The sequence below is a fragment of the Drosophila albomicans genome, chromosome 2L, assembly GCF_009650485.2.
Source record: "Drosophila albomicans strain 15112-1751.03 chromosome 2L, ASM965048v2, whole genome shotgun sequence".
NCBI classification, from domain to species: Eukaryota; Metazoa; Arthropoda; class Insecta; order Diptera; family Drosophilidae; genus Drosophila; species Drosophila albomicans.
The window spans coordinates 27657680-27672890 of record NC_047628.2 but is presented as its reverse complement, the minus strand read 5'-3'; the positions used below and the strand labels follow the sequence as shown (position 1 = coordinate 27672890).

Genomic DNA, 15211 nt, shown 5'->3' with positions numbered 1-15211 from the left:
AAAAATCTTAAATCCAGATTTTTTCAATTTAGTTTTCATTCTCTGTGTGTAGCAGAGACAAACTTGAATAAGATTTTATTATTTGTAAATCTGGAAAATATTTCAGTTATGTAAGTCTTATTCCAGTTGTAGCATCCTATTTTTGAATTCTAAGATGGAAAAAATCTTAAATCCCGATTTTTTTGGTTGTGTTTTCTGTATGTAGCAGAGACAAACTTGAATAAGATTTTTGTATTTGTAAATCTGAAAACTACTTCTGTTTAATAAGCCTTATTTAAGTTGTAGCATCCTCTTCTTAAATTGCTTATCTTAAGATTGAAAAAATCTTAAATCAAGATTAGATTATTTTCTCTCTGTGTAATTGTTAATTTTGTGCCATTAAAGTTGCTTCGACAACCCTGGCTGGTCGAGTATTGTATAAACAACTTGCCAAAACCATGTTACCATAATTACATGCAGAAAGTCTTTTAAGCCTTGGTTGGCTTCCGCCGCAGCCGCAATCTCAGTCGCTGCGCACCCACTTCCTGACACCCCCAACTCCCCCAAAAAGAGAGACTTTGGCGACTGTGGCTCATCATCTCTGCTCGTAGCAGCAACAGAGCAGAAATTGAACAAATGGGCGTCACGGCAGCCGCAGTTGCAACCTGGGACAGAGAGACAGAGGCAAGTACCAACTACCAACTACCAAAACAGTTGCAAGAGCCACCAACCACCGGGTGGTTGGTGTGGTGTTCATGGTGAATTATGAAAATCGTTGCGAAATTAAGTTAAGAACTTTTGCAGCAGGAAGCTGCAAGAAGGTTGCATTGAAGCCGAGCCACAAAGAGCCACGAACTGAAGAAGGTTGAGGCTTGTGGCTTTGCCTTTATTAAATGGAGATGATCAATTTAAATATTTCGTTATTGTTGTTGTTGCTGTTGTTGTTGTTGTGCGTGTGCGCCTGACCCAAAGGTTTACGAATTGAAGCTGACTTTGAGCTGGAGTTGGAGTTGGGGCAGAGTTGCTTGTTGCTCTGCCTCTGCCTCATCTTGATGCAACGCGTTTTACTGTTCAACCTGCTGGCTGCTGCTTCTGCTCCTCTTCTCTGCTCTCCACCTCTGATTTGTATAAAAAATGTGCTTCATTTTATTTGGACGCTCTGCCGTCCGCCTTCGTTCGGTAAACGCCCCTCAAAAAAGAGGAAAAAAAAACACGAAGCTCGCGCCGAAAATGCGGCAAACAAATCGCATATGGATCGCTGGGATCTCTTTGGTCTTCCACTTCCACTTTGTCTTGGCTTCTGCATTTGCTCCAACTTGCAACTTCGTTTTAGATACTATATATATTTGCAACCTGCCTCTTTCTCTTTTTGGATTTTTGCAAACGATTATCTAAATTGCATACGAAATTATTTTAATTAAAAATCTAATTTTCTTCCCTGACTTCTTCCCACCAAATTCTCATTGGGGGTTTTCCTTGGACTCGGACTCTCGGTGCTCCTCCCACTTCTAGAACTTGTTACTTAACATATTGCATTCTTGCACTCGACTCTCAAGACGATGGGAAATGTTCTTATTATTCTTATGTTCGATAGCCGTTGCATTTTGTGTGCATTGAAACCCTTAATTTGACGCGATTAAAATGATATTAGTGCGGCTTTTATATGGTCTCATCGCATATGTTGCACTCGTCGCGTATGTTGTTGCATGCCTCATTGACAGAGAAAAAGGTCTCTCTCTGCTTTCGAGGTGTGAAGTTGCCACGGCGTCAGCTGCTTACGTGACCATTTCTACGCCATTTATTGATTAATGATCTACTATTTGGATATATTTTTGAGCTAATGTTTCTCCCTTACTCGGAGTCTTGCTCCGTTTTTGTACTTGTATAATTAACGCCTTTCCGGTTGTGTTTTGTACATTTCTGAGACAGTGACCAACTGAGAAATGCAACTAGTCTTGAGCTGAGGAATCATTAGGTTAACGGAAATAGAACGTAATAGAAGGTATTCTATCTTAAAGATATTGCAAAGAGTCTCTATGCACTTTATTCTCTCTTATGCACTTTATTCAATTAAAATTATAGCTAAAACTTGAATTAAAAATCAGAGTTTGACCCTTAGATTGATATCTATTAAATTCTCATATGTAGCGTAATACTATTTTAACTTAAAGATCTTCTGAGAAGACTCTAAAATATCATTCATTTTCTCTACTCTAACTAAGCACATTATTCAATTACAAATGATCTCTGAGAAGACTCTAAAGTATCATTTATGTTATATTCTCTAGTCTAATTTGTGCACATAATTCTGTTAAAATTGTAGCTAAAACTTGTCTTCAAAATGTCTCTCGAATCAGAATCTGACCTTTATATTGATATTTTTTAGATTCTCAAATTTAGTGTAATAATTTTGTAACTTAAAGATCCTCTGAAAAGACTCCAAAATATTATATCTTTCATATTCTCTACTTATGCACTTTATTCAATTAAAAGTGTAGCTAAAACTTGACTCAAATCATATTGTGACCTTTAGATTGATATCTGTTAGATTCTCTCATATGTAGGTAGCATCGATTAAGATTGAGCCACGGCATGATTAATTAATTGATGCAAGTGCAATTTAATTAGCCACCAACCGATGCATAAAATTTAAATAAATGTTTGATTTGAATTTAATTGCTGGCATACATACGAGAATATGAAGAGAAGAACCTGTCTTGTCTTCCACACACAATCTCAATCTCTGATTGAATATAAATCAAAGCTGCCAGTGCAGCAGCTCATCACATCAGCAGCTGCAACCACAACAACAACAACCACAACAACAACAGCGATTGTGGAGCCTACTGGAGATCATCAAAGGGACGCGCTAATCACACGCTGCGCCAAATAGGATCTAATTTCCACACGAAACTCATTTTTTATATTATTATATTCAACAATGAATGCAACGTGAATAACATATAGAGAGATCATAGAAGACTACCAGTTGCAGTTGCAACCTCTGACTGACGGATGTCGGCGTTGCATTCAAATTTTGCGCACCGCACGAAGATAAATGATGAATGCAAGTGGCAGGTAGGGAAGAACCAAAGAAGAAGAAAACGAGGAAAACCAACAACAAGGGGTTAGCAGGTTGTCAGTGGCAGTGGCAAAGGTTAGCAGGTTACAGGTATTTTGAGCTGCTGTTTTCGATTTGAATTTCGACAATAATTAAGCGCAACAATGGATTTATTGAGTTTTCTTTCCATAATCTTCATTGTAGTTAAACGTCGAGCTGATCTGCGGTTCAGACTGAGCCTACAATTAGTTGTGCCCCCCTCTCTCTCTCTCTCTACCTCATCATCATCATCAACAGCAGCAGCAACAACAGCAGCAGCAGTTGCCATTGCAATTATCATAATTATTTTCATTCATGCGGCGATCTGTTGAGATACAACTCCTCGTCTCAAGTTCGAGATGCGAGTCTATCTTTGAGGTTTTCATTTTTCAGCTTGATTGCCAGAGATACATTTACAGCGATAAGTCTACGCTCTGTCAGTCAGAATCTTTTGTGAATGAAATGCTGTTGGTTTTCCCTGACATTCACTGACGTTGAGCTTAACGCCGTTTCCTTTTGTCTTTCCGCGTTCTCAGCACTCAGGATGTGCATCTTGCATTCAAATTTTCCCCTCTATTTCTTCATGTTTCCGGCCAAACTCATAAAGTGCTATTATGCACTTGATATGAGGTTTGCAAATGAGAAATAATGAGATGTAGATGGTGGGTAATAAATCTATCAATTATGATTAAATATTAATAAGTGAGTTATTTGATGAATTTGTAATGTGTTTTCTTTGTTCTAATTTGCAGTTATTGATTTAATACTTTATCTCATTCTATTTTCTAGCACTAAACTTCTCAAGCTCTAATTAAACTTAAGTTTCAATATCAATTTGCCATTTAAATGGGCATCGAATATTAAACTTAAATACTTCCCAGGTTAATAAGTGCATGTTTTCCCCAGTGTCGATGTTGTTGTAATACTTTAATTGACAATTAAGAAAATTATGTTATCATATTGTGTATCGCACTCGGGTTTAATTCGTTCGCTTGTTGCACTTTCGACAGCCATTTACGCCTTTAGGTAATTGTTTCTCTGTTGCTCAGTTTTTTCGTATTTGTATTTGTATTTGTTGTTTCCCCCCAGTTCCCAAGCCACTCTTAAAGTATCTGTAGTTGTCTATAAATGCAGCTGTATCTGCGCATTGTATCTGTATCTGCGGTTGCACTTTGCGCTGCTTTCCCATGGTTAAATGGTTAAATGGGGAGACTCGCTCGATCATATTGAGAAGGAGGACGTCATATTGTGCCATTTGTACATGTAACGCGAGTGCACATTTAAGGCAAATTATTATGAGATGCGATGTGTGTGTAATGGCCTATGAGCCAAGTTAGCGGCCACTTGGCTAACAAAGAAACAACAAACTACAAACAACAACGATGAAAAAAACCAAATCTAACATTTGCTTAAATTGGATACAATTTCCGGTCGCGTGTTGCAGCGTTTTGATCTCTTTTTCTCTCTCTCTCGGTTTTTGTTTTTTTGTTTTGTTTTACATTAAATATTTTTTTGATAATTGCCTCACTTAAAGTTTGTTGTTATTATCGCCGTTATAGTTGTTGTTGTTTTGCATGTGAGCAGCGCATTTCCGTGTGCGAGCTCAAAAGGAAATAGACAACGATTTGAATATGAAGATGAATGAAGTCTGAGTCTGCTCTAATGAGCCTTATTCAAATAAACGTAACAAACAGCCAGAAGGGGTCGATCTATAAATAGTGCATAGCAATTTCTGGTTTTTAACACACACACAATTGAGGTCACGTGTTTACAGTTTACTCTTCAGTGTCCCCCGAGTGAGATCATAAAATGCCATCGTCAATGCCATTGCCGGCAATTTCAATAATCGAAAGAAAACAAGATGTTTCCTAGCCCAGCAGCAACAGCAGCAACAGGACTCTCTCTTGCACCCTTTTTTTTCGCCAAAGGGCAACCCTTTATCCACTATGTTGTGTGTGTTTTTTTTGGGTCGCGGTTAAGATGGATGAAGTGTTTGACAACCCTTTCAATCTTCATAAATGTTTGGCACTCGTGGCCAGGCGTCGATTGTGCAAATGTCTGTCTGTCCTGTCCCCCTTTGTGTCTGTCTTTCTATCTGCCTCTTCGATTGCGCGAGTCCTTTAGCAATATTAGCCAGCTTGTAGAACGTCTCCCTTGTGTGTCACATCTTTTGGCTCTATCAAGATGTCGACGACGTCGACCTTTTGCCTTCGTCTTTAAGGGGTCGGCAATAAAAAATGAAATCTGTTTAAACGCATAAAAAATTGAAAATCTCATAAGCATGCGTATGGCACGAGTTTGGTTTGAGTTTGAGTTTTGCCCACACCGAGAGAGCTCTCGAGAGTTTTCGAGTTCTTGTTGTTGGCTGCTGCTGCCTGTCAAGGGGTTAGAGCCATGAAAAATGGCAATGTTGTTGTTAACACATTGTAAATACCTCGTTTTTCACTTAACGGGTTTTTAAGTACATATGTATTTGATTTTCACCACGCAACATGGGCGGCTATTAGAAGCTGACGCCCTATTGTGGGGCCACAACTTTAATTTAAAGTGTGTCGAAGCGTTTGCACAAAACATATTGTTGTGACGGGTTTTGAGCTAAGTAATAAAATTTAAAAGTAATAAATTTTTTAAAGAATAGGCTTTTAGTGCCAACACAATTAAAGTAACAAAAAAATCTATAATTGTTTTAAAATGTTGTGAATTGAATGAAATTAGGAATAAGCTTTTTAAAATTTTAAATAATTTTGATAGGAATATTGTTGCGTATTTTAATATGTGTCTCTATGAAGTGTATGTAACAGGCAGAAGGAGGCATCTCCGACTTTATAAAGTATAAAGTATGTATATATGTATATGTATTCTTGATCAGGGTCAACAGCTGGGACGATATAGCTAATTTAGTTTTAGAGTTTGGTTGACAATCTAATATATTTTGAACTTTATTGTAAAATGTAATAGTATATTAATATACCAAATATAGCTTTTTGGCATATATTAGTATTTTTGTGGTATAATATTGGTATATTTATGACAACTTGTCCTATTCAAATTGGCTAGCGACTTTGGCCTTGGTATATTTTAGCATTTTTGCGGTATATTTTTGGTATATTTGTGGATTCGTGTTCTATTCAAAATGGCTAGCGGCGTTGGCCTTGATATATTTTTACGGTATATTTTTGATATATTTGTGGAATCTTGTTATATTTCCAATGTCTATCAGCTTTGGCTTTGGTATATTTTAGTAATTTTGCGGTATATTTTTTGTAAATTTGTGTAATCCTGTTCTATTCAAAATGGCTAACGGGTATCTCACAGTCGAGCACACTGGACTCTAGCTTTTTCTTAGTTGTTTAGTATGATGATCTATATTTTTTGCAGAATTTTACCTTCTTTTTTTATATTTTTAGTTTCAGTAAAAAGTAGAATATAATTTTAGCATTGCCAAAAATCTGTTGACAACGATTGTAAGTTTAATACACTCAATACACAAATGAATATTATTCAGAGACATTTTATAATTTTATAAGTAAAAGAACTTCAATTCGAATAGTTTTCTTTTACAAGTAATTTAAATAGATATTTCTTTTTACACTTACCCGAATGTTTGCTGCTGTTGTGACTATGATTGTTGCTGTGCTCCATCAGCTCCATGAACTCTTGCTTGACTTGAATCTGTGGCTGTCGCAGCATGCTTTCAAATGTGTTGTTGTGTGTGTTGTTGTTGTTGTTGTGCTTAACGTGGCGAGTGGGTGTATGGGGTGGACTATGATGATGTTGCTTTGTGCTTGGCTTGTGGCTGGTGGTGGGGTTAAAGCCATTCAAATGGGCGACGTAAGCGGCATAATTAACAGATGCGGCTGCTGGCAGTTGATCATTGACTGAAGTCTCAGTGCGAGCAACGCCTTTGCTAGTAATTTGAACATTAACACCTGCTCGACTTGAGATTGTTGTTGTTGTTGTTGTTGCTGCTGCCATTGCTGGCAGAGTTGTTGCTGTTGCTGCTGCTGTTGCTGTCGTTGTCTTTGCTGCAGAGTCAAGCAACAACATTGCTGTCGGCTCCAAGTGTTGACGATGGGAATTGTGGTGCTGCTGTAGCTGAAGCTGTGGCTGCATCTGTTGCTGACCAAGTGTTGCCAACAATAATGGCATTGCTTGTGTTGTTGTTGTTGTTGTGGTTGCTGCTGCTTGTTGTTGCTGCTGTTGCCGTTTCGCGCAGTTCGTCAGCAGCAAATTGCGTCGCTTTGATTTATGACGCGAGTTGCTGCCTCTTGCTGTCTTCTACGACTTGTTGCTGCCTCAGATTATGATATTGACCCATGCACCAGCGGCGATTTTTTCCCTGGCTAAAGTTGCCTTTGCTGTTGCAGTTGCTGTGGCTGTTGATGTTGCTGTTGCCTGTAAATGGTTGATAATTAAAAATGTCTTCTTTTTGCTGTTGCTGTAGCTGTTGTCAGTTGTTGCTGCTGAAAGCTTAATTTGCTGTTAAGTGCTTTTTAAAATGTTGTTATTAAAAAACAGTTGCATCCCCTCTAGCAGTGACTCCCTCTTCTCCCTCCCCCTAACCCTTTGGCTGTCCACACTTCGTGTGGCTACTCTATCATCTTTGGCTGCGATTCTAGTGCCACGATAACGGAAGTAATTGATTTGCTGTCTGAACACTGGCCGCCTTTTGCCTCCCCCTCTATCAAGAGCTTGTGTAATTGCCCCTCTCTCTTTGAATCGCTATCCGCGAATTTCACGTGACCAATTCTGACTAATTCGCAAAGGCTTTTCGAAGAAGAATGAACCTTTTTCATTGTTGTTGTCATTTACAGCGGAAGCTTGTTGAGTTTGTGGGTTTATCGGAACCATTAATATTCTCATAAATTATTGGCAATGAGTCAAAAATTGTTAAGAGAAATTATAGAACTATTTGTATTGCTGATAAGAAGTTTTACTTGTCACAAGAAGGTCAATTAAAGTTTAAAGTCTTTCTATTTTATGAATATTAATGGTATATTAGTATATAATTATACTATATACTATAAACAACAATGTATAATATATACTAAATACGTTAAATTCTGTATAGTATAACTAGTATATTAGAATACTGTATAGTATAGTATATACTAACTAATATACTAAATACTATATAGTATAACTAGTATATTAGAATACTATGTAGTGTAGTATATGCTAGTATACTCTACAATATACTATATATACTAGTGTACTATATATATACTATAAAATATACCATTATTGATTTTGTTTATGAATACAATTATATTAATGGTATATTAGTATATTATTATACTATATACTATAAACTACACTATATAATTTATACTAAATACGTTAAATACTATATAATATAACTAGTATTTTGTAACTAGTATTTTAGTATGGTATATACTAACTAATATACTAATTACTATATAGTATAGCTAGTATATTAGAATACTATGTACTATAGTATATACTAGTATACTCTACAATATACTATATATATACTAGTATACTATATAATATACTATATTCATATACTATAAAATATACCATAATTAATTTGGTTTATTAATATAAATATATTAATGGTATATTGGTATATTATTATACTATATTCTACACTACATACTATATACTAAATACTTTAAATACTATATAGTATAACTAGTATATTAGAATACTATGTATATTTAGTATATAAATATACTAGTATTCTCTATAATATACTAGTATACTATAAAATATACCATAATTAATTTACTATAAATGATCTCATTGAAATTCTACAGAAATGCTTCACATAAAAGTGCAACAAAGCCATTAAAGTGTTCAATAAATTGAACAAGTGCGCACATCGTAAAAGCAGAATGAAAATATATAGTAATAACTTGGTCTATTATGCAAACAAAGCGAGTGACAAATGATATTTACAGACACTTTACAGTTTAAACTGTAGCAACGCTGAAACGAAATTGTTGTAAATTGAAAACAAATTGAAGCCGCAGCGATATGCGATAACACAGCACGTAACATATATAGAAAAGCGATGAAATCAAAGAAAAATGGAAAAATTAAACTACAATGCTCTCGATGTTGTTCTACTATGGATGTGTGAAGAGAGCTTCGCGTAGTCGACGATCAAATGAACGTGCCCGAAACGTAGCCACACTTTGCTTCCCCCTCCCCTTCCCCCTCTTAGGCAAACACTGATAAGATAAGGGAAAGTGCAACGCTCATAAGTGTGTGGTTAATATATGGAAATGTTGTCCATAAAATGAGGCGAGGGGGCGGCATTTACATACACCTGTTTCGCTAGGTAGTGAAGAGAGCAGAGGGGGAAGGTGATCGTAACAATAATGGCACTTGTAAACAAATCAATCGACAGCGCAAATTGCCGGCTTGCCAAAGTGCCGGGTCCATCATAACATTGATTGTTATCAATCAGAGCAATTGGGGCCAGGTATTGAACAGAGAGAAGGGGCTCGACGGGGGGTGTGTGGAGAGGGGGTAAAACTACATTATGTACTTTGCATGTCAGCAAGCAATTTCCGAGTATGTGAAACTCCAGAGACGCCGCCGTGCACTTCAAAGGCGTCCCGACTTGTTGCAATCGCTGCCCGCTCTCTTTCTCTCTTTGTCTCTTTGCTTTCTTCTCTTCACGTCTCGTGTGGCAGCTATTTTTAATAATTGTTCAATAAAATTGGTTATTTGCCATTTGTGCTTATGGCCCTGTTTATGTTAAATTTTCGTGATACCTTTTCTCTCTCTCTCTGTTCGATATGTGTGATAACTATCGTTATTTTTGGCACTGTGGCGTTTTTATCTTGTTTTAAAATTAAACACAATTTGTTGTTGTCACACTCGATTGTTATGATGGTTAACGGTTAACATACAAACATACATTGTATATAGGCCGCTGTTGTTAATTTCTTAGCACTGTTTTTCATTAAGTTTTCATTGAATGTTCAATAACTGTTAGTAAAGATAAAAGGTATTTGATTTGATTTACTAGCTTCACACGGCTGTCGTCAATTGAAGCGATTAAATTGCTATTGTTTTTTAATGTTCTTTAACAGTTTTTATAACTAATTGTACTAATTGTAACTTTATTAATATATGCTTTCATTATTGAGTTGGGTAACATGCAAATTATTAGTAATTGAATAGCTATTTTAACATCTTAATAATTTCTTTTAACTTCTTCGAAATATATATATTTTTTGACCAGTTATTCATTGTTTTATTTTTAGAACTAAAATGATTCAAATGATTATAAATACCATAAGAATTTAAGCTGTTGATCCTATATTTATTGTTCAGCTATTTGTTGGATATTCTCAGGATCTAAAATATGTTTTTTTTTTGTTCAAGTGATTATAAACAACATTTTAAAGTGTTTCTTATAACTGAAAAGGATTTTAAGCTGTTGATTTTATATTTCTTTTTGAGTTATTCATTGTATGTTTTTTAGAACGAAGTTTTTTTCTTAAATGATTATAATCAACATTTAAAATTGATTTTTATGGCTAAATAAGAATTATAAAATCATTTTTCAATGTGGTTTATAATCAAAAATTATTCTTATGGCTCAAAAATGTAGTTTATAATCATTTGAAATTAATAATTTAGTTCTTGAGAAAAACTAATTGATTCTATATTTCTTGTTCTGTTATTTTTTATTTTCAAATGATTCTAAACAAAATTTAAAAGTGATTCTTTTGACTGAATAAGTTTCAAAACTGTTGATTTTAGTTTTTAATGATAACTTGATAATAAGGAAAACTTGATTTTAACGAATGTCACTGAAAAGCACTTGTTGTCCCGCCCACACACACATACATACATACACATTCATGTCCTGAGCTGATTAACAATAAAAATGGTTGAGACAAGTAGAGAAAATGTCAACACAACGTAATCGATCGAGTCATCTATCGATCGAGCTTGAGGTAAAGGCGAAGGTGTCCACATAACAAGCTCCTTGGCACACACATAAGACACACTCACTCACACACACACACACATAAATAACTTACACGCGTGTTAAGATCTTTTTTTTTGAGCCGCACCTTCTGCAGAGACGCCACAAATCGAATTCGAATTCGGATTTAATTTAATTGTTTGTTTTCGGGATAAATTTAATTGCAACAATGGCGTCGCCAACGTCGCTGTCGCCGTCACCGAGACACCAACAACACTGTAGTCGAAGTTGTTGTTGTTGTAGCTGTTGTTGTTGCTGCTGTCGTCGCTGCTTTTCACGCCCTGCGCGACTGCAACTTTGGCAACTCTGGGAGCTGTGTGAGCGAGACACGCTTTTTGATTGACTTCCGACAAACGACTGACTTAAAAAAACGCAAGAAGATATGAGCAAAAAAAAAACAACAAAGTTAAAATAAAAAAAGCGAAAAAAAAACACAGTTCGCAACGACGTCAGCCGACGACGACGTCCACAAAATGTCAAGCGCGCGCAAAAAAAAAAAAAAAAGTAGATGATGTTGGGGCAGCGCAGCAGCTGCATGTGTGTGTGTGTGTGTGTGAGCTTTGCCTGTGTTCTGTGTGCTCTGCCAGCAGGTGGCTCTATGGGGAGGGCGCTGCGTTGACGTTGACGGCGACTGCGACAGAGGCAGCGACAGAGGCAGCGACGTTGGTAACTTGGACTTGGACTTGGAGACTCGCTGGCGTTTTGGGAGTTGGGCGCATTTTATGGCCGCGCGGCTTCGTTTTTCTTGTTGTTGTTATTTCGTTTCGTTTCTGCTCGTTTCGTTTTACTTTTTTTTTCTTTTTTGCGCGTTTCTTGGCACGAGGTTTTAAAATCAAAAGCGTGTATTGTGTGGGTGGCCTGTGTGTGTGAGTGTGTGTGTGTTGGTGGGCGGGTGGTTCTTATCGGATTTCGAATTATGTATGTATTGAGAAGGGAAAATGCGAGCAGACCCCCATTAATTTGATTTGTAGTTTTATGGGAGCCACATAAAATGCTGGCTAATAATGCAATTAAAATGAAATTGTGTTTAAATTTGAATTCTAAATTGAATTTCAATTAAATTACTATTCCAAATAACTATAAATACTGCACCACTGTGCAGCACATACAAAATATGCATAAGTGTGTGTGTTTGTGTGTGTGTGCAAGAAATCAAAGGGACAAAAACAAAGCTCGAAATGACATGGCGAATTGGCGATGATGGCGATGCAGAACCGAGAATTATTCGCTGCCTGTCAAAATGTGAATGTCAACGGACAAGGCAACAAAAAAATGGAGGAGAAGAAGAAGCAGCAGCAGCAACAGCAGTGACAGCAGAAGCCAATGGCAGCGGCAAAGCGTAAAAAGCGATAAACGCATAAATTAAAATAATTACAGTGCAGCAGCAGATTTCGTTGACGTTGTTGTTGTTGTTGTTGTTATTGCTGCAGTTGTCATGCACGCACATTGACAATACACGCACACACACACACACACGCACACAGAGGAAGAGAAGCCACAAAAAAATGCGCGTTGCGGCAATGCTGCTGCTCCGTTGCAACTGAGAAATGCAGCTGGAAGCATCTCAGAGCAGCCAAAGACTTGCACAGCTTTGCACTTGCGTTCCACACACCAATACACACACACCCTCACACACATACACACATATGGAAAGCGTAGTAAATGCAGCTGTGTTGTTGTTGCTCTTGGCTGCTGTTGATTTTATTCAAAATGGTTTGTTTATGTGTGCTTCAGCTGGGGAAATGACAACGCTCTCCACACTCACACACACACACTCACACACACCGAGCTGAAGGCAGCCAATAGCATTGGCGCTTGTCGCTCAGCGTGCGCATGTGCGTGGCGCTCTCTCGCTCACTCAACTCGCCAAATTCGCCGCACACAAGCTTGAGACCTCAATTCGCCGTGTCTTTGCGCAGCATCTCGCTTTTTCGCCGCGGCCGTTGCCGTTTTGCCTTTACCTTTTGCTTTTGCTTTTGCTAATTTCCGTTCATTAAAGTTGCCTTCTCAGCGACGGCGTCGTCTCGTGAACTCAACTATTTCACTTTAGCATTTCTTTCCCTCCCCCTTCGTCGTCGTCTATTCGATTCTGTGTGCGCGCTCTTAAAGCTCTCGCTTTGCCTTGCTTTTATTTGTATATGTATGTTGTTTTTTTTTCTTCTTGTTTTTGGTGTAATTTCTTTTTTCGTGCTTTAATTTCATTGATTAGCAAAAATCGTCGAGCCATCTGCTTTTCTTCTTCTTCTTCGTCTTCGCTGACTGTTGTTGTATAGTTTTTCTTATTTTTGTTTTTTTTTTTTGGGTTTGTCATTGTCTGTTTTGCGTGTTTGTTTCTTTGAGTGTTTGTTTGTGTGTGTGTTGCGCTTTATTTTTAGTTTCGTTGCCAAAAATGTAACTGTTTCGTGTATCTTTTGCCTCTTAAGCACTTCAACGTTTAAGATTGTTTTGCTTTCCCATTGCGAATGCTGCTTGCTGTGACTTAAATCAACCAATCGATTGAAATTTCTATGTAGTTGCTGCTGTATCGAATAGTTTATTAAGGGCTCGAGATGCGCTGATTGAGTGTGCATGGAAAACGCATGAAAAGGCACGGAATTCTAAACTGCAAATAAAATACATTATAAATACTTAAGAGTATAAAATTCATTGTATCATAGTATTTATATAATATTTTTCAATACTTTAACCTTATTATTTGACTTTTCGCCACGTTTTCTAGAATATTGTTTACCTTAACTCCAGTTACACTATACAATTTTTTTTAACTGGTGAATTAAATTCTTTGTTTAAGGCAAAACTACTATTAAAATATATAATTTCATACAGGACATATTATATATTATATATATTATATTATTATATATTATTATATATTATATTATTTCCTAATAATTAGTTCATAACTCTTTTATGAATACGTATAACTTTTAAATGCAGTGTAATGAAATAATTTTTTGAATTTCATAATCATTAGTTCATGACTCCTTCATGAATATGTTCCACTTTTAAATGAAAATATTCTTTTAAACTTTAAATATAACTAGATTGTTCTTCACAACTTTTCTTAAATATCCTTTACTACAATACTTCTTTTATAAAGTTGGTTTCTTAATTATAGTTTACTATAATACTTCATTTATGTATATACAAAACTTTTCTTTTTATAAATCCAAAAATATATTAAAGTCAGCCAGTAATTATCGTTTACTATAATACTTCATTTATAAAGTACTTCTTTTAATAATCGTTTACTATAATATTTCATTTATGTATATACAAAACTTTTCTTATTATAAATTTTGCACGAAATATTCTTTTATATTTCAATCAGAATCCAAAAATATGATAAAGTCAGCAAATAATGTATAATCCTTAGCTGAATATGCATTAAAATCAACAACAATTATCCATTCATTGAATTTTTTTATGGCATTTTTCACATTTGCCCCAAAAGCAATTTCATTATAGCTTTCATTGTGTGTGTACCGTCATGCATGTGTTTCTGCCAGCTACCCGAGTTCTTCACTTCACATTCTTTTCACCACTCCCCATTTTAGAGCGAAAACCTCCCTCAAGTTTTTACTGCCAAACAGATTTGATCACATAAAAAAGCGGAAGCTTGCTTGTGCGAGAGCGAGCGAGATAGCGCACAAGTTTTTAAAATGTTTTAGAAATCGTTTTCAATAGCCTTCGTCGGCATTTGACTATATGCAGAGCACAATGCGCTGTCTCGCTCACATGCCACATACGCCCCGTTGTGCCACCATCGTCATCATCATCATCGTCATATTTCTTAAGGGGCAGAGAGAGACGCGCACCTAATTTATAGAAGGCAGTCTCTGCCTCTTGGGTTCTTTTCTTTTTATTTTTTAGAAATGCTTTTTTTTGCGCACTTTTCTTTTGATATTTTCATACATATTGCAAACATTTCCTGTCTCTTTTTATTTACATTACGCCCGGGACAAGCGACATAAAAAGTAGGAGCTATGTGTGTACCGTTCCCTGTGGGTGTGTGTGTGTGTGTGTGTGTGGGAGGGAATACAATGGCAGGAAATGCTATATAAGGCATAGCCAAGAGCCGAGAGCCGTGTGCAAGTGGGAGCATCTGAGGGGGGAGTGGAGAGGGAGGGCAAGTCTTTTCCAAGTTTTTCGTTCCACAG

General features: G+C 36.5%; 1 protein-coding gene across 1 annotated transcript in view; it reads right to left on the bottom strand.

Moving 5' to 3' along the window:
- The window catches only part of LOC117565332 (POU domain protein 2), a 34545-nt gene extending 27090 nt beyond the window's left edge, over positions 1–7455 (bottom strand). Inside the window, exon 1 of the mRNA XM_034244379.2 lies at positions 6676–7455. Coding sequence (XP_034100270.1) covers positions 6676–7228 — 553 coding nt within the window. The 5' untranslated portion in view covers positions 7229–7455. The remainder of the gene's footprint in view (positions 1–6675) is intronic.
- Between the last annotated feature and the right edge of the window lie 7756 nt (positions 7456–15211).